At 41.2% G+C, this 24,411-nt stretch overlaps 1 protein-coding gene across 4 annotated transcripts in view; it reads left to right on the forward strand.

Annotated features, from left to right (window-relative positions):
• Atosa (atos homolog A) overlaps nucleotides 1–24,411 on the forward strand; it is a 73,640-nt gene that overhangs the window by 24,872 nt on the left and 24,357 nt on the right. For all 4 annotated transcript variants that reach the window (XR_009056976.1, XM_057766480.1, XM_057766481.1 and 1 more), the window contains one exon: nucleotides 24,041–24,225. Coding sequence is in view for 3 of the 4 variants with exons in the window: in XM_057766480.1 (XP_057622463.1) it covers nucleotides 24,041–24,225 (185 nt within the window). In the remaining variant the exon portion in view is untranslated. The remainder of the gene's footprint in view (nucleotides 1–24,040; nucleotides 24,226–24,411) is intronic.

Below are 24,411 nucleotides of genomic sequence, written 5' to 3' on the forward strand. Positions count from 1 at the left end.
TAGCCTCCAGCATGGCAGCTCCCAGGCTGTTGCTGGGCAATTTCACACATCATTGTGCTAGTATATAGACTTGATGCTTTTGTAAGAACAGAGTGTGTCTTATTTTAGCCTTCAGATGTCACTGTGGAAAGTCAAAGACTGGTGATGGGAAAATCTACCTGTTGGTGATATTAATTGGGTCTGGTTATATAATCCTTTGTGCCAAGACTGTTACGAAACTGGCAGCAGAGGACTGTTGGCAGGGAAGCTGGAATTATTACCTTCTTGTTCTTATTCAGAGATTCTGAGCCATCCAAGGAAATAATGGTGCACATTGGGACAATAAAATTACAAATTACAGGAACTAGTCAAGATAGCATGTAAAAAATAACCAGTCAGACCTCAGATTTGCTAGAGTTTCCTGTGTGGTACAAGAGGGAACTGAGGCAGCTGGTTATACATGCCCCATCTCCAACTTGTATTCTTAAATATACTTGGCATTAAGATTGAAGTTGAAAACTGAGCATTGTGGGCCAAGCCTGGAACCTCTGTTGGCCGGAGCAGGAGGATTGTGAATTCAACCCCAGCCTGGGACACACAGTGAGACAGTGTCTCAAATAGTGATAACAATAATACTAATGATTTGGCCTGTTTTCCTGTGGAGGCTTGGGATCTGAGTTGTGCCTTGGAGGACCATGGACCCTGGCTCTTCTTCAGGGTGTGTTGAGGTCTCAATGAAAAAAATGTACAGAAGTACCCAGGTTAATGACCCATTTAAACACTCAGTGAAGGCTGACGTAAATCCCCAAATGTGAATGTGTTAAATTTTCTCGGTATTACTTTAAGTTGAAGTTTTTAAGACTTTGTCCCAAGATTCACATTTATAGATATACATTTCTCAATTTTGTGAGCTGTGTCAAGCTATGTAAAGAGACATGAGGATTGACTCAGAAAAGGGAGTCAGAGAGGATGGCTGTCAGACAGCAGCTCACTGCAGACAGTGGGCCTAGAGAGTGAGGGAAGGCGGGGAAGGAAAAGAAAGGCTGTGTTCAGAGCAGTCTTCTGTGGGCTGGGCTGTGCACACCCCACCCTGCTAATGCCCAACTGCTCTGACCTCTGAGTCAAGTCTCTGGGTAGTAACTTGTTTCTCCCTGGGGTTCGCCAGCAGGAATTTAGCAGGGCAACCTTATCATTGCTACCATTGCCTGCTGTCTTGAAGCCAGGAAGTGGACCTCACAAATGGGATGAATAAGAGTTGTCCCAGAGTGCAAAAATTTCCAGAATAGAATTTCGGCTATTATGAAGCTACACTTTGAAAACTCAAACTTCAAAGTGAAAAATTTCAGAAAACACTCTTTTAAAAGGTCACTTTAATTCATTCACAAAGTTTCTAATGATCGCAGTGTTTTCGCTGTTTTAAGTTATGATAATTTTATTGTGTTATGAGCAAGATTTAGTCTGGATCCCATCCTGACTTTTATGCTTTCTTTTAATACTAAGGTTTGTGTGTGTATGTTTGTGTGTGGGGGGTCATACCCAGGGCCTCATATTTGCAAGGCAAACACTCCCCCACTGAGCTGCACCCAGCCCTAGTTCTGAGATGATTTGGTCCCCACATAAACATCTTTACACCTGCTGAAGACCACGTAGTTAGTTGATAGTTAAAAAGCAAGAAAATTAAAAAAGGAAGCTGATGCCTCCTATCAGCCCCCATGTTCTTGCTGTCAGTACAGTGGTTCTGCTAGTATGCTGTCTGGATCAGGCCCAGGGATTATTTTGTATTTAATAAAAAAAATAACACAGCCTTTAAGAGTTTGGGGCAGTAGAATTACCACAAGTTCAAAGCCAGCCTAAGCTATATTGTTAGTACCAGGCCTTCTAGGGCTTCTTAACAAGACCCCATCTTAAAAAACAACAAAACAAAACAATAGAAGTGAGGCATGAGCGATATACAGTTATAGTCTTAGCACCTGGAGGTAGAGACAGGAGGTCGAGAAAGTCATCTTTGTCTACATAGTGAATTCAAGATCAGCCTGAATGACATGAGACTCTCTGTCTTCAAAAACCGAAACAAAGCTGAAGAAGATGGCTCAGAGAGTAAAGCCATTGCCACTCAGATATTGACACCTGAGTCTTAGTTCTCAGAACCTGTGGAAAGCTGGGCATAGTAATGCATGTATACAACCCTTGTGATAAGAGGTAGATTCTTGAACCAGCTAGCAAGGCCTACGCAGCAGTAACAGACAACAAAAGGGAAACTTGGGAGCTGAGACTGACACCTAAAGTTGACCTCCGACCTCCACGTGCATGCTATGGTGTGGTACTCCTATACTTACACAAAGGTACACACATGTGCGCATACACATACATACATGTACATCATATACACACATGCACACAGACACAGAATTCAGGCTTAAGACAGATGGAGTAAAGATTTCAGGACATGCATGAGAGAAAAACGTTAGGTTTTGAACACCTGCATGGATTTGGGAGCCTCAAAGGAGATGGTGACATGTACCAGAGTGTATCCTTTAAATGACTGCTTTTAAGGTTGTCCTGATGAAGCCCAGTGTCTGCATTGACTTCTGCATTCTGAATGGACTGTGGCAAAGAGCCAGGCACGGAAAGATCAGTCTGGAATTTACTCTGAGCCACAGGCTGGAATTTCTGGACACCCGAAGCTACCTGGACTCTGCAGACATGGTCCTGTTCTAGAAATGGAGGTCCATTGACTGTCAGCTTCCTCCATCTTTGTTTAAGACAGTCCAGCTGAGCTGCTGCTGCTTCATCTGGCAATTAGAAGCACGTCTGTGTCCCATTATCTTTTCTTATTTCTCCAGGAGTTTTAGGTTTCACACAAACACACACTCAGTGGAAAATGTGAATGCTGAGAGCGCTAAGGAGTGAAGGATCACACATGTGGCAGAGGGATGAATGTTGAAAGGACTGAGTGTGTTTTGGGGGACCAGCCTGTGTTGTAACCATATTCCCATGAGGTGAAATGCAAGACTAAATTAGGTTAGGCTTAAGGATAATTTTGGAAAGTTATGTGCCAGTTATCAGGGATTAGTAAGGCTGGAACAAAACAAAGCAGCACAAGAATAGTAGATGGTCACCTTTTTAGCACAGACTATTCTCTGAGCACTCGGCTAAATCTAGAGCATGTGGTTCTGAACGGGGGGGCACTGGCTTTCTACTGGACAGTGTCCTCTCCAAGTGCTTTCTGCGTGGGCTGTGGAATAATAATACCAGACAGTGCGAATGTTTCTACAAAGGACAGCGGAAAGGATACCTTCTCCTTGAGGCCTTTCAGCCTGAAAGAGCAACGTCTTAAGGCTGATGCTTTTCAAGGAATACAGAGAAGTGATGTGAAGTGGGCTTAGGCAAGGAAGACGGCAGTGAACCAGAGCTGTGTGGCCCCCAGTGCAGACATCTCGGACATGGATGAAAGCATAGTTTTGCAGCCCAAATTATAAGGAGGCAAAACTGTATCCTCCAGGATACCAGTGGATTCCCTGAGAGTGACAGCTTCCTCTGATGAATCGAGGTCCCTCTGTTTCACTATTAACTCTCACCATAACACAAATGAGACCCCCTTGCCATCCTTGCAGATGGCACTCTCCTTGACGGTGTAATGGAGTCTTGCTCCACCCTTCCCTTGGAAGTTGTGATGGTGTCTTGTTCAACCTTCCTGGAACTGGCTCTGTAGACCAGGCTGGCCTCAAACTCACAGAGATCCACCTGCCTCTGCCTCCGCAATGCTGGGATAAAGGAGTGTGCCACCACTGCTTGGCATTGTTTCTGTTTTCTGAAGAGCTGAGTTTTGCTGATAGTTTTTCACACCTAAACATTAAGTTCCTTGTTTCCACTCCAATCTTCGAGCTAATTCTTCAGTTTGAGTTCAGAGGGCTTTTCTAGAGACTTGGTTACCCCCAATTCCTTATGTAAGCATTCAGTAGATTGTATAATGTTTATTTGCAGTCCTATTAAAAGATTGCCCAGGCCTAGGAATTTCTCTCTCATCTCTTGTTTTTTTATGGATTTGGATACCTTTGACTCTTGTGTTAGAGACTTCATGAGTGATTGCCTAAGGCAGTTTGCTTATTTTAAAAATAAATGCTACTCTTTTTCCCCATTTAAGGGAATCTATATTGATAGATTAGAAAGTAGTTGGCTATTAAACTACGAAGATTGTAAGGATAATGGAAATCATTTTATGGGAAGGCAAATGAGAAACTTTTTATCACTTAAATCAGAAAGAAGCTGAAAATAAGAAAACAAATCTAGAACCAACACTGAGTTTTCATTCAAGAACCTGTTCCTGCTGAACACATCTCAGCCAGCAAGTGGGATCAGCAGGTAAAGGGCTTGTGGTACAACCCTAAAAACCCAAGTTTAATGTCCAGAACCCAAGTAAAAATGGAAGAAAACTCCATAAGATTATCCTCTGTACGATTCACATGCATTCAGGCACATTTATACACACACATGTACACACACATACATACATCATGTACACGCACACGCGCATACACACCTTATTGGCCTTCTTTCCATGGAGTTTCAACTAAAGATGTGTTTTATTCATGCTGAGTTTAGGAAGGAAAAGCACACTGCAGTGGGGTCTTCCAAAGACGGAGCTGCAGAAGAGGATATAGGCTTCAGATGATGGGGAGAGTCAAAGAAGGGTAGTAGTGTTCATGAGCTGAAATGGAGCTCTTCTAATTGTTTTATATCCACCCTTCCTCTTTTCAGGCAGATCTCACTATATAGTCCAAACTACCCTTAAGCTAGTCATCCTCCTGTCTCACCTTCCAGAGTACTAGGATTATAGGTGAGAGCCACCACACCCAGTCCATAGCATATTTTTTGATAAGTAGAATATGATGAATTTTCCCTTAAAAATTATGTTAGGAAATATAAAGGGAACATCTGCTTGCACTTTTTAAACCCAGCTTGATTGGAGGCTGGAGAGATGGCTCAGTGGTTAAGAGCACTGGCTGTTCTTCCAGAGGTCCCAGGTTCAATTCCCAGCACCCACATGGCAACTCTCAACTCTCTGTAACCCCAGTTCCAGGAGATCTGACACCTCCACATAAAATAAATAAGTTAAACCCAGCTTGATCCCCTCTACCTGCTGTGAGAGCTTGACTGCAGAGTTCCCAGTGGGTGTCTTAAGAGGCTCTCACAAATGGTGAGATCTAAGCCCCCATGGCTTCTAGAAGGTGATTGTTGTTTTGATCTCTAGCTATAGTTATAGGGACCCAGTAATAAGTTCAAGTGACATCTCAAGGAAAGCAGGACGAGGGTGCTGAAGAATGGGTGTGCTCTTCGGGTGCGCAAGAGGATGAATTACCTTCTGGAATACCCAGGTCTCCATGGTGTAGCTCCTGAGACCTTCAGGAGGTGGTACTAGAAATGAGCAGTTCAGTGACTGAGGTGACTGACTGAGTGAAGGAGAATGAGGTACATGTCCTGGGGCTTGGTGGTGCACACATTTGATCCCAGCACTCCAGAGGCAGAGGCAGGCAGATAAATCCCAGTCTGAAGCCAACCTGATCTACACGGAGAATTCCAGGCCAGGCAGGGATACACAGATTCTGTCTCAAAACAAAACACTAAGTAAATAAAAGAATAGGTTGGGGTTTGGATTTTTCACCCCATGCCCTGTTACTGGGCTTCCAGCATCCAGCTGTCCTGGAAATGTCCATGGGTCAGAAATAAGGAATTGCTGGAAATAGAGCAATGAGACTAAAACACATGGCACGCTGGGGACAGAGATGGAAATGAAGTGTATGTCATTCTTAGGTTTCAAGTCTCAAAATGCAGCTGTGGTTGGGACAAGGCTTCCATCCAGCTAGCACCCCTGTGATTATTTTTAGTTTGTTGTGGTAGGATAGACTTAGGGTCAACCTGTGCCTGTGGCCAAAGTGGTATTACAAACAACAGATGGAATGGTGCTGCTGACTGCAAGGACTGAAACTGGAAGATGCCCGTTGAGTTTCACACACCTCTATTGTCAGCATGGGCTGAGGGAGGGGCAGAGGGTTTGACCTTCGCTAGGGCCTGGAGACTCCGTGACTGCAGGGTCTGACACGTGGCTCTGGAGCAGCATTTCCTGAGCTGTTCCGTGACCTGAAAACAGGACGGGAAATGCTGCTTTTATTCGGCTTTTGTTTTTGGTTTTTGGTTGTTTGTTTAGCTTTTGTTGTTGCTTGGTTGTCTTGTGGGTTTTTTTTTTTTTTTTGAGAGATCTATGAATTTCAAGATATGGTACAACTACAAATACTGACCTAAAGATGTGTTTCTTGGCTGTCAGAATTTAGGAAGAAGCCAGGTAAGGTGTCACACACCTGTAATCCCAGCACTTTGAAGATGGTGGCAGAAGGATGGGGGGAGTTCCAAGGTCATCATCAGCTACACAGCCAGTTTAAGACCAGCTTAGGTGATATGAGACTCTATCAAAAAATATTTTCTTTAATTTAGGGAGAAAGAGCCAAGTATGGAAGTGGAATGTGGACTTTAAGCATATTGGCACACTATCTTCAAGATAAATTTGGGGCTAATGAGCAGCAAATAATTGCTTACTTATAAAAACTGTGCACATTTGATTGGCTGGCCTCAAACCAGTTTAATCTGGCCCTAGGAAATAGTCTGTGCTTGATTGCCTGAAGCTGATGATAATGACCACTGCGATCCAATAAAACATTAATTAAAAGTGTTGCTGTGTTATTAAATCCCACAGCTTGATCATTGTATTTAACAAAGGATCCCATCTCTGGCCTTTGCCACTCTAAAGGGAAGCTAGGGTGCTTGGAATGGCATTTGAAGATAAAAGCTGAAGAAAGTATGGCTTCTGTTCTTACCAACCTGATAATAAGGTGATACTTTTTTTTTAAAAAAAAAAAGCTGATAGTTAAGCTAAAATGTTGCATCCTAAATGATTGATCTCTGTAGCGGTGTATAAAGAGGAATTATTGAATCCCTCGAGGAAGGGAATGGCCAGTAGATGGCATATTCTGCCTCAGGTAGTCAAGTCACTGGAGGAAGCTGTGGTTCCTCTTTCCAAATGCTGCTGTAATGTCTCATCTTCTTTTAGAAAACCTGTTGTTTTTAAAATTTTATTTTATGTGTAGGGGTAGTTTCCCTGCATGCGTGCACCACATGCATGCCTAATGCTGATTAAGCCAGAAGAGGGCCTTGTATCCCTGGAGCTTCAAACAGCTGTGAGGCGCCGTGTGGATTGAACCTGGGTCATCTGAAAGAGCAGTCAGTGCTTTTAACCGCAGAACCATCTCCCAGTCCCAGAAAACTTTCTTCCACACTTCTGACCCGTGTCTCCATTGTTTTCCATTTTGGGGAGCACAGGTCTCTTGACTTTGGGGGGAGGGATGTGGGGAAGCAGAAGGACCTCGCAGTAATGCTGTGCTGAAGCTCCTGGTTACTGCCAACCTCAAGCCTGTCTGTGCTTTTACTAAGGGATGGCAGATATCCAGAGCAGAGACAGGCCAGCCCATCATGATTCTGCCTCCTAGCATCTATTCTAAAGTATCTTTTCATTTATGAAATTATGATGAAGTGAAGTTTAAAACACCTCACTTTTTTCTTTCTGTCTTTTTTCTATTTGTTTCTGTTTGTTTTTCAAGACAGGGTTTCTCTGTAGCTTTGGAGCCTGTCCTGGAACTAGACCAGGCTGGCCTTGAACTCACAGAGATCCGCTTACTTCTGCCTCCCAAGTGCTGGGATTAAAGGCGTTTGCCACTGCCCAGCCTAATACTTCTTTTTGTAGTCCTGTACTTTTGCTTAGGGAGCAAAATAGTAACATCTTTAGTATATAGACTCTTAATCCTGAAAATTAGCAAGCTTATGTTATTTTGATTTTTTTATATTATCCTTAATACTACTCTTTTCCTTTATTTTTATGACAATCTCATATAGCCTCGGCTAACCCAAAACTCACTATGCATCTAGGCTGGCCTTGAATTCCTGGTCTTTCCCAGGTGCTGGGATTACAGGTATGATCTACCATGCTTAACATATCTTTAGGCATTATTCAAAAATTAAGAAATATGAAATTGTATTTCTTTTTAACTGAGTGAACTTCATCATGCATTTTGCTAAATAAGATTCTTTTTTTAAAAATACCTTTAGCAAAATGTAAAAGTCTGTATTGTTTTAGATTTCTGTTGTTTTCATAAATCTTGTCTGTGTCTTTGAAAGACATAGAGCCAGATAGGTCTGCACATGTGTTTGTTTGATTTCTACGATGCCCCAGCTTGTTAAGATTTGTTTTTAAGACATTACAAAAATGCTACACGATGTTTGAAACAAAACGAAAACAAGACAGCATGTCATCAAATAGAGCTGACTCCTTTTTTACTGTTTTCTGTTTCTCAGGGCTAAATTGTTGGAAGAAGCCACTTGTTGGTTTCCGGCTGCCTGACAACTTCGACCCAAAATAATCACACAGAAACTGTATTAATTAAATCACTGCTTGGCCCATTAGCTCTAGCTTCTTATTGGCTAACTCTATCTGTATATCGCCATATGGCTATGGCTTGCCGGGTAAAGTTCACAGCGTCTATCTATTTCCAGCAGCTCCATGGCATCTCTCTGATTCCACCCTTCTTTTTCCCATCATACAGCCTAGCTTTCCCTGCCTAGTTCTGTTCTTCCCTGCCACAGGCTCAAAGCAGTTCTTTGTTCATTAACCAATAAAAGCAACACAGAGATTGAAGGACCTCCCACACCACTAAATGGTGACAGCGGTGTGATTTAGGTATCTCCAATATTTCTAGCCACTTTTTAGCCACATAAATGCAAATGATTTTGCATGCCTTATAACTCCTAAAACCAGAAAGAGGACCATCCTGTATTTATGTCATCAGCTTCCTCTGTCCCTGCAGAGCAGTGGCTTTGCATCTGTAGAGTTAATGACGCTAGCAGTAGCATAGTTTGCTGTGTAGGAATGTACTTGTGTTGACATACTTTCGAAGCAGTTTTGTCATTTGGGTGCTAGAGAAAGGACCCTTGTACATGCTAAGCACATGCTGTGTTTCTGAACCACACTGCCAGCCTTGCTTATTCAGCTGCACATTGTAGGAAATAAATGCATATTCTAGGTACTTCCATTAGTGTTGGGGCACTGTGTAGATATATAAGGCTCAGAAATCCTAGATGCTCAAACATTAGAAATAGTAATGTAGACTTGATCAGCAGTGTTGTTTTTTAAATATGGTGCCTCATTTAAATCAAAGTTTCAGATGAATGAGTAATTTTGTAGTACAAGTATATCCTGTACTGAAGTTCAAATGTAGTTGGGCAAGTTTTATTTTTGTCAAATTGAGCAACCATAATTAGAATATTATATAAAGTAAATGGCCTCTCCATTGCTCCTGAGTTTAGGATGTTATTTTGTTATTATAAATAATGAAGTAGAGCAAATGCACACATGTTACATGCATTTTCAAAATGAAGGATCATGGTTTGTACTTTGCTTTTCCACTTCCTCCCCTGGATCTGTCTCAGCAGCATGTCTTGTTCATGTCAGAATCACATTTAGTGTAGATGGGACAGGAAAATCTTGTTTCCTTGTCTTTACTGCTAGTGAAATACTTTGAGTGGTGTAAAGTTGATGTCCTTTGTAAAAAAAAATATATATATATTTAGGATCAACCCAGTACAAAGTCCTTGAGCCTTGGAGACTACAGACGAACCAACTCTGATAGAGTTGTTAAAGACAGAAAATTAGTAAGTAGTGAGGTCTGTGGGGCTTTGTTGACTGGAGACTCGAGTACTGAAATGGGACCGAGATGTGCTGTTGGAGGCGTTTCCTGTGTATGTTGAAGGAGGTTACATAACCTGTCTAGACTTCCTCTGGAACTTCTTTATTTTTATTTTATTTTATTTTATTTATTTATTTTGGTTTTTCGAGACAGGGTTTCTCTGTAGTTTTGGAGCCTTTCCTAGAACTAGCTCTTGTAAATCAGGACAGAGACTGCCTGCCTCTGCCTCCCAAGTGCTGGGATTAAAGGCGTGCGCCGCCATCGTGAATTTTTTTTTGAACTTCTTTAATGTTTTATCAGGGAGAATTAATAAATAAAAAGAAGTTGGCTTGCTTTTAGGAACTGTCTCATTTCATCTCAGCAGCTATAACAAAATGCACTAAACTAAGTAATTTATGACAAAGAGAAATGTGTTGCTTACAGTTCTGGATGCTGGGAAGTCCAAAGATCTAGGCACCAGAAGATTTAGGTCTGTAAAAGGCTCACTTCTGCTTCAGAGACAAGCCTTCCTGTTATATCCTCAAGTAAAGGGACAAACAGGCTCCTTTGGGTGCCCCCAGAGGCCCAACTCTGACTACCATCATTTTGGGTGCTAGTTTCAATGAAGACTTTCAGAGGACACAAGCATTCAGAGTATTTTAAGAAATCCGTCATGTGTTTAGGAAGGCAAAGTACAACTTTTACTGACTTCAAGGTACAAGGGAGGGATGTCTTAAATGTTTTATAAAAATTTGAAGACATTCTCATAACTTAAAAAATGAGATTAGAACCTACTCAGTGTCTTCCAGGCCTCTCAAAACTGCCTAAGGATAAAAACATTAAATTGAAATGGCTTGCATAAGTTATTTTTAATTACAATGTAGAAAAATAACTTAGTAAAAAAATTATCCTCATACATAGTCCTCATAAAATATAAAACCAAAGATTTCAGCATTTTAATATACTTTAATTGAAATAGAATTATATTGCCCCGCTCTCCCACTAACCCTTCCCCGCCACTGCTCTGGAATCCCTCTCACATCCCCTTCTCAACTTGATTTTGTTACATATGTGTGCGTGTGCACAGATATATAGAAATTCAGCCTGCTGAGTCCGTTTGTGTGTGTGTGCATGGTTTCAAGGCTGATCACTTTGCAGTGGACAACCATCAAGGGGCTCATTCTCCTTCTTCCAGCAGTTGTTAGTTGCCTGTAGCTTTTAAAATGTCTAATGGTGGATCCCATGGAATTTCCTCCCTTCTGTAGTAACATGTTTACTGGTAACTGCCATTGTCCTGGTCCTCTTTATGCAGTCGTTTGTAGGAGAGGCTGTTTCACAGCAGACTGCCTGGTATCCTGGCTCTTACAAATTTTCTGTTCCCTCTTCTTTGATGTTCCTTGAGCTATAGATGCAGAAGCCATGGTGGAGGTATACCCACTGGGGCTGGACTCACCATGAACTGTTGATTTCTGCATTGTGTACAGTCTTGGTTTTCTGTAATGGTTTCAACTTGGTAGAAAGAGAGGCTTCTTTGGTAACTAAACTTAATAAGGAACAATGGCTCTCACACAAAGAGAGTTCTTATGGGTCATGGGTCTGGAACTAGGCTTGTGGGTTTGCACATGCTGAAGGGCCAGAAGAGGTGACCCTTTAACAATTTTAAAGCCAATCAAATTACAGAACCAATACACTGTAAGCCACTGTGACATGTTACAGTTATAAAGTTACTGATATATGAGCTCAGTGGTTGGTTCAGTGTTAGGGGCCAGGTCTTTCAGAGTTGGTAGTATTTGTGATGCTGTGTATCTTGATATTTGCTTGTAGAGCAATGTCAACTCTTAGTCTTCCAAGCCACCATGACACCTTGCACATGTCACAACCTGTATTTTAATTACCTCTGTCCATAGAGCTGTTGAAATCATGCAGTTAGAGCAGTCCATCTATAAATGCTGATCACAGTGAGTGTGAGGCAGCACTTGCTTTATGGCACTGATAAGACTCAGGATAGGTTTATCAGGATAACTTTGTGTTAGTTTTTAAATGATTCATTGATATAAATCACTTTGAAATAAGTCATATTGATTTGAAGAGAAAGACCCTGTCAGTTCCCCAGGAAGTCAAATGTTCCAGTTTGAGAAATATCTTGTAACAGTGCTTTCTCCTTGGGGCCAATAGCTCACAAACAATGGCATAAAGATTTATTAGTAGTATGAAAGGTCATCCTTAGCTTAAACTTGTTCCTAACTAATTCTTATAATTTAATTAATCCATATTGTTTAATCTGCATTCTTCTGCATGGCTCATTTCCTCGTCTCCATTTTGCTAATCCTCCTTCCTCTGCATCTTTCTGGTGACTGCCTTTCTTTTCCCTAGAATTCCCTCTCTGCCTGGAAGTCCCACCTCCTGCCTAGCTATTGGCCATTCAACTTTTTATTACACAAATCACTGCAATACATCTTCACACACTATACAACTATCCCACAACGTCCCCCTTTTTTGTCTAAATAAAAAGGAAAGGTTTTAACTCTAATACATTTAAAACTGTATGCAATAAGAGCAATTGTCAAATAAGAATTACATTTGCAATATCCAGTCCATTTGTATGTAGAAAATTTAGAGAAACTACTGTTATCTATCCTTGCTTGGTGAGTCCAAAGTTTTGTACCTAATTTATTTTCTATTATAACTAAGAAAAACTGTAATTATATCTGGTCTCCAAGTCTATCAGAGACCCAAGATGAATAGAATATTACCTGAGTAAACAGGAAGTACAGAGCAAGTAACTTCCAGAATTAAATGACAGAATCAGCTGGCCACCTGGACAGAGGAACCCAAAATTCCTCTGCAACATTGGGGTATCCATCTTCGGCCTACAAGCCTAGAATATGTGATAGACTTTTCTATGAAGCAGGAATTTGTGGAGGACTGTTCTACCTTTTCTTGACAAAGTTTGTCAGTTGCCTTCTTTGGTATCCTGCTTGTCTAATTTGAACAACATTGTCAATAATCAAGGCAAGTGCAGTTTCTTGCCCAATGTCTAACTTTGCCACAGTGAAGGCAATCTCCATCTGGATGTTCTTCAATGCCAATCGCCCTTTTTTGAAGTAAATTCATGTTGCCAGAGCAGACATGTCTCACTTTCATAGAAAGCTTCTTGTTATTAAGACATCTCAAATTCCATATTCTGTAGGTCTCTGAAGTGTTTGAAGATCACTTATCTATCTAAAGTATACCAGTTTAACCGTGAAAATGTGACTAACAACTAAACTGCATTTTTTAATTATATATTACATTTTTAAATTAACTGCATAGGTAAAATACCTAAACAAGAGTAGAAACATATATACAAATATATGTTTTATTATATAGTATAACAAAATATATTATATATAATTATAACAAAAATAATCTTAAATTTGTATCAATATAAAAAATATTTAACCAGTGTTAAATATTTGAGATTTATAGTTGCTTTTTAGTTTAACATAGATTCAGTAATCTACCCTTTTAGCCTATCATTTCTATATCCTCCTTTTTTTTTCCAGAATGAATTCCCTGAATCTAATCTACTTTGATCAGCTTTCTATCTGACTATGACCAACAACAACTTGTAACCAACCTTCTTAAATGATTATAAACATCCATAATCCATTGAATAACCAAAAGTCACCCACTCCACCTTTGGGAATGTGGGTATCATGTTCTCTAGACTGCTTTCTGTTGTCTGTGGGTGAAGGCATCTTTAGGGGACCTGAGATAATTGGGATAATGGTCAAGTCCTTGGAAAGTTAGCTCTATTATTTTTTTGTTTAGTCTCTGTGATGAGAAAATGTAGAGCTCATCTGAAGTTTTTTTTTTTAATTTTTTTAAATTTATTTATTTATTAAGTATATGGTATTCTGTCTGCGTGTATGCCTGCAGGCCAGAAGAGGGCACCAGACATCATTACAGATGGTTGTGAGCCACCATGTGGTTGCTGGGAATTGAACTCAGTACCTTTGGAAGAGCAGACAGTGCTCTTAACCTCTGAGCAGCCCCTCATCTGAAGTTTTAACTGGAGTAGTCTGTGAGGATGGACCATCTCAGCTAACAACTGTTCTGGATGCAGAATTTTGAGGGAACTGCAACAGAGGCATTTTGAGAAGCTGGATCACCAAGGCTACTTAATTTCATTGGCATTTGGTCATTTTCTTCTAAAACCCACAGACTTTTAGTGGTAAAATACATATCTGTATTAACACAAGTATGGAATGTGCAGTGTATAGTATACAATCCAGCTAAAGATGATTTTCTTGTTTCATGTTTGGGCAGGTAAAAGGCACCTGTCAACTTTATATGTTCATTTGGACTGTATAATCAGATCTCTATTCATGCCCTATGAAAGTATAGCATGTAATTCTAATTTTTGAGTACCCAACAGGGTTTATCATGTCTCAGAGCTGTTTCCATGCTGAGGAATCAGCTGTCTTGTAGTCTTTCTTGCTTTTTCTTCATGTCTGTAGCTAAGATTTTCAGATCTCCCCCATCAATCTGATCTTTATTAATTTTGAAGGAATTCATAGTTTTTTGTTTCCTATAGAAACAAAAGTAAAACCTCTTCCCCAGTGCAGCATATTTTCTGACTTGCATTCAGAAGTTAAGACATTATTAAAATCTATAGGTTGGTTTAATTTAGCAGTTTCCATAATCCAGTGTCTCTCAGAAGCTGTTGGTTTTTGCTCATTAGTATTTAAAAAATTTAAAGTCAACAAAGCATCATACAGGATCCAGACACCCTATGTGTTCTGTTCCTATGTTGAGGAATCAGCATATATATCACCTGTATTGTATTTTTAGTGGTTTCTTGTTTGTTTGTTTGTTTGCTTGTTTTTCTTCATGTTTGTAGCCAAGATTTTCAGGAGGTCTCCCCCAATAAGATTTGACCTTTATTACTTTTGAAGGAATCCATCTTTATTGTTGGACTATCTTTTTTGGACTAACCCACAAATAATGACCCAGAAACTTATTATTAATTTTTAAAGTTTTACTTTAGCTTAAACTTTTCCCAACTAATAATTAACCCATATTCTTTTAATCTACATTCTGCCATGTGGCTCAGATACGTCTTCTTAGTACAGCATATCCAACTTGCTCTAAGTCTGCTGGTGAAATTATATATCCAGATTCCTTCTCACAATTTCTCTCTGCCTTCAAGTCCTGCCTATATCTCCTACATAACTATTGATTGTTCATCTTTTTATTACACCAATCACAGCAGTACAGCTTCACAGTGTACAAATATCCCACAACCATACCCATTCCTCATTTATGTGTTATTGGTTGATCTATGCAGTTTGTGATTACAGCTGACACAAGACTCTTGCATACAGCGTAGATGGTGCTCCCATTATGACACAACTCCTTCTGCCCTCTCTGAGTCTCCTTTGCTTAGTGCTCACTCTCTTCTTATCACCTGGTTTCAAGGTTGTGTTAAGAGCAGCAAGGCTGGCAGAGGCAGGCAAATATGAATTCAAAGGCAGCCTGGTATACAGAGCGAGTTCCAGGATAGCCAAGGCTGCCCAGAAACTGTCTCAAAAACAAACAAACAAACAAACAAACAAACAAATAAAAAGAGCAGGGAGTTCCTGGGGGTTGAAGAGATAGCCCAGTAGTTGAGTACTTGATTCTCTTTCAGAGGACTGACGTTTGGTTCATAGCACCCATGTGGGAAAGTTCATAATGACCTATATCTTACGTTCTAGGAGATATGATGCCCTCTTCTGGCCTTTGTGGACACCACACACCACACACACACACACACACACAAAATAAAATAAAATAATAAAAGTTAAAAAAAAATAAGAACAGGAGTTCTGAATCTCTAAACATTATCCGCAGTGGCTGCACTTTGAAATTTCCTAGGAATCCTTTCTTAAAGATACAGTGCTTGAAAAACAAATATAATGCTTGGTCTGAAGTGGAGCCCTAGTATTATTTTGTAATTGTGTTTTTGTTTGGGTTCTCAGAATTAGATGCGGGGCCTTGCATATGAATCGTAAACTATGCCACTGAGCTACATTCCCAGCCACTATTTTTGTTTTTCAAAGATTTCCAGTTTGTTCTATGTGTAGTTAAAACTCAAAACACAAAATTTCAAACTTTTGAAGTTACCTCTTAAATCTCATTAAGATAAGAATCATGTTACATAATAGCATTTATACCATAAGCATGTTCAGACAAAGTGCTTTACCTTTGAAGTGAACGATGCTATAAGCTATATATTGTCTCCATCTTTCTCAGGAAAATAAGCTTTAAATAGATAAGATCTATTTTCTTAGCTTACATAGCTCAAAGTACAGTCAAGACTCAGGCTATTTGTTAACCTGATCATAACCATGACATCATAATTTGTCGTCATTCTTGGTGACAACCAATATTAACCAATAGAGTTTGCTTGCTTTTGTTTTGGCCAGTCATGTTATATGGCATGTAAACAAGAATCGGATAAATACCATCACTTTATGTTTCTACACTTGGTTGGTTTTTAACAGGTGTACATCTTCCACTTGCTAAATGAATACTTGATGGAACATAATAGTTTAATTGACAGGCCTTTTTTTTCTTAAATGGAAAATAATAAATAGTTGTGTGGTAGTTTGAATGTATTTGGCACCCATAATCTCATAGGGAGTGGCACTATTAGGAAGTGTGGCTTCATTGGATTGGATATGACCTTGTTGCAGAAAGTGTGTCAGTAGGGGCAGGTTATGAGGTGCTCAGGATACCACCCAGTGTCTCAGTTGACTTCCTGTTGCCTCCAAGATGTAGGACTCTTAGCTACATCTGCCTACATGCTGCCATGCTTCCCACCATGATGATAATGGACCAATACCTCTGAAACTGTAAGCGAGCTACCCCAATTAAATATTTTCTTTATAAGAGTCGCTGTGGTCAAGGTGTCTCTTCACAGCAATAAAAAACCTAACTAAGACAAGTTGTGTATCTTAAAATTAATGACATTACAGATTTGATGAAGTAACAACTGTAATTGTACATAAAAGACTTAAATTTAATGGCCACTTCTTGGAGGTGGACAATGTGACCAGGGCTTGACAAACATGTTTTAGATTCATTTTTATCTTTAATTATATGTATATGTGTGGGTTTGAATGTGACTTTGTATGTGTGAGCATAGGTGCCTGTCAAGGCAGGTGGTATGGAATCCCAGGAATTGGGGTAGTTGAGCTAGCCAACATGGTTGTTAGGAATAGAACTTCAATGTCTTCAAAGAGCAGATCACACTCTAATCCGGTGACCCATCTCTAGTCTGCCACTGATATCTTTACATTTTATTGTATTAATATTGTGAGATTAAATGAGATATAATGTGTACCATGGTGTCCGGCATCCAGAAGGCACCTAAGAGTGAGTTGCTATGGCCTTGTAGCAGTGTTAGAGCTAACAGTGCAGTAAATCCACAACCAGTGCAGAGAACAGTGCACAGGGCTCTGCAGTGTCAGCGAAAGACATTGGCTGTTCCCACAGCTCTGTACTGCAGGCAAGTCCTTTAGCAAGCAGAAATCTAACTGATGCTGTTGGTGTTTCTTCGACTGCTGCATTTGTAGAATGCCGAATGGGTGTGCTATAGAGTGGAGTGCTGCTCATTAAAGACTCTTGTTCTGACATTTTTCCAAAATACAGAAATGTAATACCCATTGTTACAATAGTCCATGGAATTTTATCCAAGAAATTTGGTATTAGAGGTTATACAAAAAGAAAACCTATTCATAATAGACTTGGAGAATGAAGTTGTTTTAGCAAGGCCCTTCCCTGGTTGCTTAATAGCTCTTTGCTTGCAATACAAGTCTAGTAACAACCCTTTCTTCTCTCGTACTAGCAAACCATTTTTAGTTTAGTTTGTTGTTGTTTTGTTTTGAGACAGGGTTTCTCTGTGTAACAGCCCTTGCTGTCCTGGAACTCACTTTGTAGATCAGGCTGGCCTTGAACTCACAGAGATCTGCCTGCCTCTGCCTCCCAAGTGCTGGGATTAAAGGCATGCGCCACCACTGCCCAACATATATCTTTTCTGGTTTTAGATGCGAAGACCTTGGTAAGTACTGTCTGTTTAGATTTACCAGGCACTGAAATGCTGTAAGTCCTTAACTAGGATTAGAGGTGCAGCTCTGTGGTAGAGCACTTAATTTACAGTCCTACAAAAAATGAAAAAAAAAATGAAAGCTGAACATGATGCATAGCTGTAATCCTGGCTCTCAGGATGCAGAGGCAGGAGAATTCAAGGCCAACTTGGGATACAGAATCAGTTCCAAGCCAGCCTTGGGTGCGTAATGAGTCTCTGTCTCAATACAAAAGATACAAACTAGCTGGACAGTGTGAAATAATGGATGTCATATTTATGAGGATTCTGTTTCACATGACATATATCAAATGGAGGTAACTTTATAAACAAACCTTCTTGACCAAACAAATGATGTATGTGAAAAATATTCAACTAGTTATATATTTAGTTGTGAAGTATGTAACACTGTTGCCAAGGTCAGAAATAAAATGTTCACAATTACTACTTGCTTGTGTTGTGTAACTGGCCATTGTAATATGGCATGAAAAACAAGTTAAAACATAAAGACTGGAAACAGAGAAGCAAAACTCATTTGCACTAATTATGGTTGATTACTTAGAATATCCTGAATGCACGATACATGAACACCCTGGTACCCTGGTGACTAGCCTTAGTAACAGTACTGTATGCCTGTATTTAGTAGTTTTATACTCTCTCTCTCTCTCTCTCTCTCTCTCTCTCTCTCTCTCTCTCTCCCTCTCCCCCTCCCCCTCTCTCCCTGTCTCCCCTTCCTTCTCTTCCTTCCTTTTTTTTTTTGAGACATGGTTTCTCTGTATAACAATCATTTTGTAGACCAGGCTGGCCTCAGACTTACAGAGATCCACCTGCTCTGCCTCCCAAGTGCTGGGATTAAAGGCGTGCGCCACCACTGCCCAGATAGACTGTTTCTTAACAGAAATTTGGACATTAAAAAGTAAATAGTGGGCACCATTGTGGAAATTTGATCCAACATAATCATTTATCCTGTACAGAGATGTCTGTTGAGGAAGTTAGGAATGGATGGAATAGAAGGAGGAGTAGATGTAGAGATCCCATCCAGGGAACTGTTGTAGTTACCCTGGAAGAGATTACAGCCATAGAGTGGGAAAGAAAACCAGCTAGCGAGGCTCCTTGAGCGAGTGCAGTGTTAGAATGTAGAGAAAATGTAGAAAGAAGAATAGGTGTGGGGCTGGGAGGATAGGAACAGGACAGGGTAGCAGATGACTCTGTGCTCAATGGATTCATTGTAGCTGTTTTTCTTGTCCCTCTGTCTGTCTTTATGGTTTCTTTGTTCTCTCTATCTTCATCTTAATTTCATTATGTATCCTACCACAGAGCAGATTCTTCTTCATTTAAGTGAGACCACTTCAATGTGTGGCATACCCATTTCTAATCATTATAATAACTATAAAGTAATTATATACCTTAATTATAGTTAACGTAACAGGAAGTCAAGGTAATTGTCTTAGTTTTGTACTATTATGACAATAATCTTAGGCATCATAATTTTAAAAACTGTTATATTTATTGTGTGTTTGAATTCATGTGAATGTGTATGCAGATGCATGGCTATACTCATGTCACAGCACATGTATGGAAGTCTCAGGACAGCTGTGGAAACCATCTCTCTCTTCCTACCATGTGGGTCCCAAGGAAACAGAATATTGAGCTTGCCAGCAAGAATCTATAGTTACCGAATCATCTCAATAACTTTCAAAATTCAGAACTTTAAAAGAACATACATTTAACTTAGCACAGGGATGTGTACACACCTTAGTTTCAGCTGTGTGAGAGCCTGAGGCAAGAGAATTGTAATGACAATATAACGAGACCCTGTTGGAGTAGACAGGGGACAGATTTACTTCCTGCAGGTTTGTGACTAAGAAGTTGAAGACTGAGGAACTACTGTAACTAGCAAGAGCCTTTGTGCTGTGTCCCCTCACAGTGTGTATATGTGTGTCTACACATCCACAATGTTTGTGTGGTGGAACAAGTACCTGTATGTCCTTTGGAGTCCAAAGGACAAGCTGGGGTGTCCATGTTCCTCAAGTCCTGTCTTCTTTTTGTTTTGTTTTGTGACAAGCTCTCTCACTGGCCCAGAACTTAACAAGTAGGCTAGCCAGCAAGCCCCAAAGATTTGTCCATCTCTGCCTTCCTGGCAGAAAAATTGCAAGCACGTGACACCACAATGGGCCTTTAAAAAAAATGACTATGGGTGTCTTCCCTGCATGTATGTCTGTGTATGATGTTTATGCCTGGTACCCATAGAAGTCAGGAAAAAACACATAGAGATCATTGTGAGCCAACATATAGGTGCTAAGGATTTAACCTGGGTTCTCTGGAAGAGCAGTCAGTGCTCATAGCCACTGAGCCTTGTCTCCCAATGGACATTTTTTTAAGTTTGTTTTTATTTTTTTATATTTCATGTACATGTTTGTCTGTGTATGTTTGTGCACATGAATGCAGTGTCCACAGAACCCAGAAGAGGACCCCAGCTCTCCTGGACCTGATTCCAGCATTGGGGAAAGTATCATTTCAGCTTGCTCATTCACTCCATTAGCTCAGCTTACAACTGATTTGCCATAGGTTGCACTATCACATTGTAAGAATCCAGGTTCAAAATTAACTTAACCTTTATTGCATAGAGTTAATGTTTAAAATGTTTAAAATATTGTTTGTCTGGAGCCCACACAAGAGGGTCAATGAAATGGTGCAGCAGGTAAAGGCACTTGCGAAACAAGCCTGAGTACATGCCGAGAACCATAGTAACGTGGTAAGGGGAGAGACTGACTCCAGAAAATGCCCTCCGGTCTCCACACATGTAGTGTGGGACACACAAGCTTGCACTTGGGGATGTGTGCGCAGGCACACACACACACACGGAGGAGGAGGAGGAGGAGGAGGAGGAGGAGGAGGAGGAGGAGGAGGAGGAGGAGATGTTTCTTTAATGAAAAAAGGGTGCATAACAGCCTTAGTTGGGGGATGCTGAAAATTGTGTACCACATCAGGATCTGGAGAAGCTAGGTAAGTGTGATATTTTCTTGGTGTCTGTAACTTCAGCTAACCCACCTGCATCTCCAGTTGAGAAGTGGAGACAGCGGACCCCCAGACCAGCTGACTAGCTACAATCCCTCAGTGGTGAGCTCCAGATTCAACCAGAGGCCTACCTCAGAGAAAATGGAGAACAGTCGAGGAAGACACCAGGCAACATTCTCTGTCCTTCACATGCACCCTCACACACATGCAAAGATACAAAAATTAAATAAGGGGAAAGCTGAATTAAAGAAGTTGGATATGGGGCTAGGAAGGTGGCTCCGTAGTTCAGAGGACCAGAGTTCAGTTCCCAGCACCCATGTTGGACCACTCACCTGTAGCCTCAGCTCCAGTGGAGCCAACTTCCTCTTCTGGGTTCTGAAGGTACCAGCACTCACCTGCACATTTCCACACGCAGATACACACATATGTACTTAATTTACAAATCAAATCTTTAAAGAAAAAATCTAAAACAAAAACCAAGTTAATCCATGATAGGTTTGTTACTGGCGTTTCTTATAATCAATTTATTGAAGATTTAAATTCTTTTACATTTTTAAAGAAAACACTAGTTTTGTGTGTATACGTGTAGTGTGTATGGACGTGTGTGTGTGCATATATATGATGTGCATGGGGAGGGTAGAGAACCAACTGTGGGCGGTTGGTTCTTTCACATTTTTTCAGGTTCCAGGGATGAAGTGTTAAGACTCTCAGTGTGAAGAAGTGGAAGATTCCTGGTGTTACAGAGCTATCAGGACAGTTACCTGAGTTCAGCTGTAGTGCCGCTTGGCTCCTTCAGCCTTCCTTTTCTCCTGGTCACATTAGTGGTTAGTGCCCCAAGTTTTGGAGAAGGTTGTCTGAAATAATTTGTCCACTCATGGAAAATGGATGATGTGAACCCATGTGGATGTACCCATGTGCCCATGGCTCTAGGCTGCATGCCAGCATCTTGCCACAGCCGAATGTGTCAGTGGCTTATGCAGCTGTGGACAGAGAAGGAATTCAATAGGAGGTCAATGTAGAGAGCATGTAGAATAGAGGCCTTTCAAGGCAAGATCGGGAGGTCTCAGAAGCTGTGGCAGGTGAAAAGGAGAGGACAAAGGCATGCCTGGTGGGTTGGAAGGAGAATGGAAAGGACAAGAACTCTGTAGATAAGAATTTGTCTGGGGTGGAGAGGCCATGCAGGAAGCTGTAAAAGCTGAGTTGACCTGGGACTCGGGCAGCATCCACAGCAGAGTACCTGTCACATTGTCCAGTTAGAACAGCTGGCTCTGTGTGACAGCTATGACCATAGTGTCAAGCTTGAAGGGTTATAAGTGGATTAATTAGGAAGCCAACCAGTGAAGAAGAGGAATAACAGAACCTTCATACCCTAAGGATTATCATGGAGTAGGTTTTCAGTAGGATAGATCTGTACTGGGGTAGGAGATGGAACAGGGCACAGATTCCCTTGCTTCTGTGCCCTGTGCTTGCAGTCTGTCTGGGATCTGGGGCTAGGCTGGGACTTTGGAGAGCCGTGTTCTTGAAGCTCTGGACTTCAGTCCACTTCAGCTAGGAAAGTAAGCAACTTAGGCATAGTGAAAGCTCTAGCTGCTTGGGAAGATAGGCTCCCTCACCACTAGGCGTGCAAGGACAGCTGCTGACAGTTGCAGCACAGCGTTTGAAGGCTGTCGGGAGCGGTCGAATTAGACTTCCTCAAGCTTCTTTCAACCTTGAGAGTTTGTGAATCTCTGCTCTTCAGAAGCAGTGGAGCTGGATGTGCTTCAGCATTTGAGAAGTAAAGGCAGGAAGATCAGAAGGTTAAGGATAGCCTTGACTATGTAGTGAATCTGGGGCCTGCCTGTGGTAAATTAGAATTTATCTTTAAAAAAAAAAAAAATGAGCCGGGCGGTGGTGGCGCACGCCTTTAATCCCAGCACTCGGGAGGCAGAAGCAGGCAGATCTCTGTGAGTTCGAGACCAGCCTGGTCTACAAGAGCTAGTTCCAGGACAGGCTCCAAAACAACAGAGAAACCCTGTCTCAAAAAACCAAAAAAAAAAAAAAAAAAAAAAGAGAGAGAGAGAGAGAAACTTAATGAACTAACAAGAAAATAAAGGGGAGGCAGAAGTAGCTTGGAAAAAAACTTGGAGAGATCGCAGCCATGCTTCCTAAGAGACGCAGGGTGAGCAGAGCCTCTGACTGCACCAATACCTGCAATGCACATCCTTGAAAACCCCACCTAGTTTTGCAGGGCAATGGAGGAGGAGTGTTCTTCCCAGGGCCGCTAGGCTGTTGTTGCACATGCTGTTTGACTTATTTCTACAGCCTGCCAAGGTAATAGAAAGATTCCTTGCCACTCATAGCACAGAGTAAAATCCCAGAGCTGGGATTTTAGACCTAGGCTACTACCCTTAATTAGAGACGGTATTTGTTGTTGGAGGCAGTGGTTTGGGTTTTGCATTTGGAGGGGTTTTTGGTTTTTTGAGACAGGGGTCTTGCTATATAACCATTAGTAGCCTGCAACTTACTGGGTAATCTAGACTGGCCACAACATACAGAAGTCCTCCGTCTTAGCCTCCTGAGTGCATGCTGACATGTACCATTGCACCCAGCTCACATGAGTTCCCATTGAGTACTTTAGGGTTAGAAGTGTATCTCAGAGACAGAGTAAGTTAGAGTAGCCAGGCCTGGAGCTGCACACCTGTAATCTCAGCTCATAAGAGCCAGAGCCAGGCCAGAAAGTGGTGGTGCACATCTTTAATCCCAGCACTTAGGAGTCAGAGGCAGACAGGTCTCTGTTAGTTCGGGGTCAACCTGGTCTAGAGTGAGTTCCAGGACAGTCAAGGATACCCAGAGAAATCCTGTCTCAAAATAAACAAACAAACAAAAAGAGGCAGAGGTTAGGAGTTTAAGACCAACCTCTACCACTTGTGAATTCAAGGCCAGCCTGGGCTGCATGAGACCCTATCTACAATCAATTAATTAAAAATTAATGAAGCAGGATTATAGCTCAGTTGTAGAGTACTTGTAAGCATGGCAAAGCCCTTGCCTAGTCTGTGTATGTTCCTGGGTTCAGCCCCACAATGATAGATAAACAATAACACTGTACAAAAATGTGATTAATTCAAGTGATGGAATTTTTAATGCAATTTTTAATTTAAAAAACTTTCCTTTTTTAAAATGCCAGATGCCCTGGATGAGTATTTTGAATATGACGCAGAGGAGTTCTTGGTCTCTCTGGCCTTGCTGATAACAGAAGGACGGACACCCGAGTGCTCTGTGAAGGGCCGTGCAGAGAGTTTCCACTGCCCTCCAGCGCAGTCTCGCTTCCCAGGAACAGCCAGGCATGAGTGCAGCGACAAGCTGGCCCAGGTGAGGACTGGGCTCCGTTGCTGTTGGGATCTGTCCTTTGTGTAAACCTCTTCCAATTTTTTCATCCCTACCATTCTGTCACAGTGGTGTTTGTATTCAAGTGGGTGTTGAAAGTGCTGTAGGTGACGTCACTGAGGGGAAGGGAGGCTGGCCAACCTTCATTGTGTGATTCCCTTCTCTCCTCTT

Source organism: Chionomys nivalis, chromosome 4 (genome assembly GCF_950005125.1).
Source record: "Chionomys nivalis chromosome 4, mChiNiv1.1, whole genome shotgun sequence".
Lineage (NCBI taxonomy): Eukaryota > Metazoa > Chordata > Mammalia > Rodentia > Cricetidae > Chionomys > Chionomys nivalis.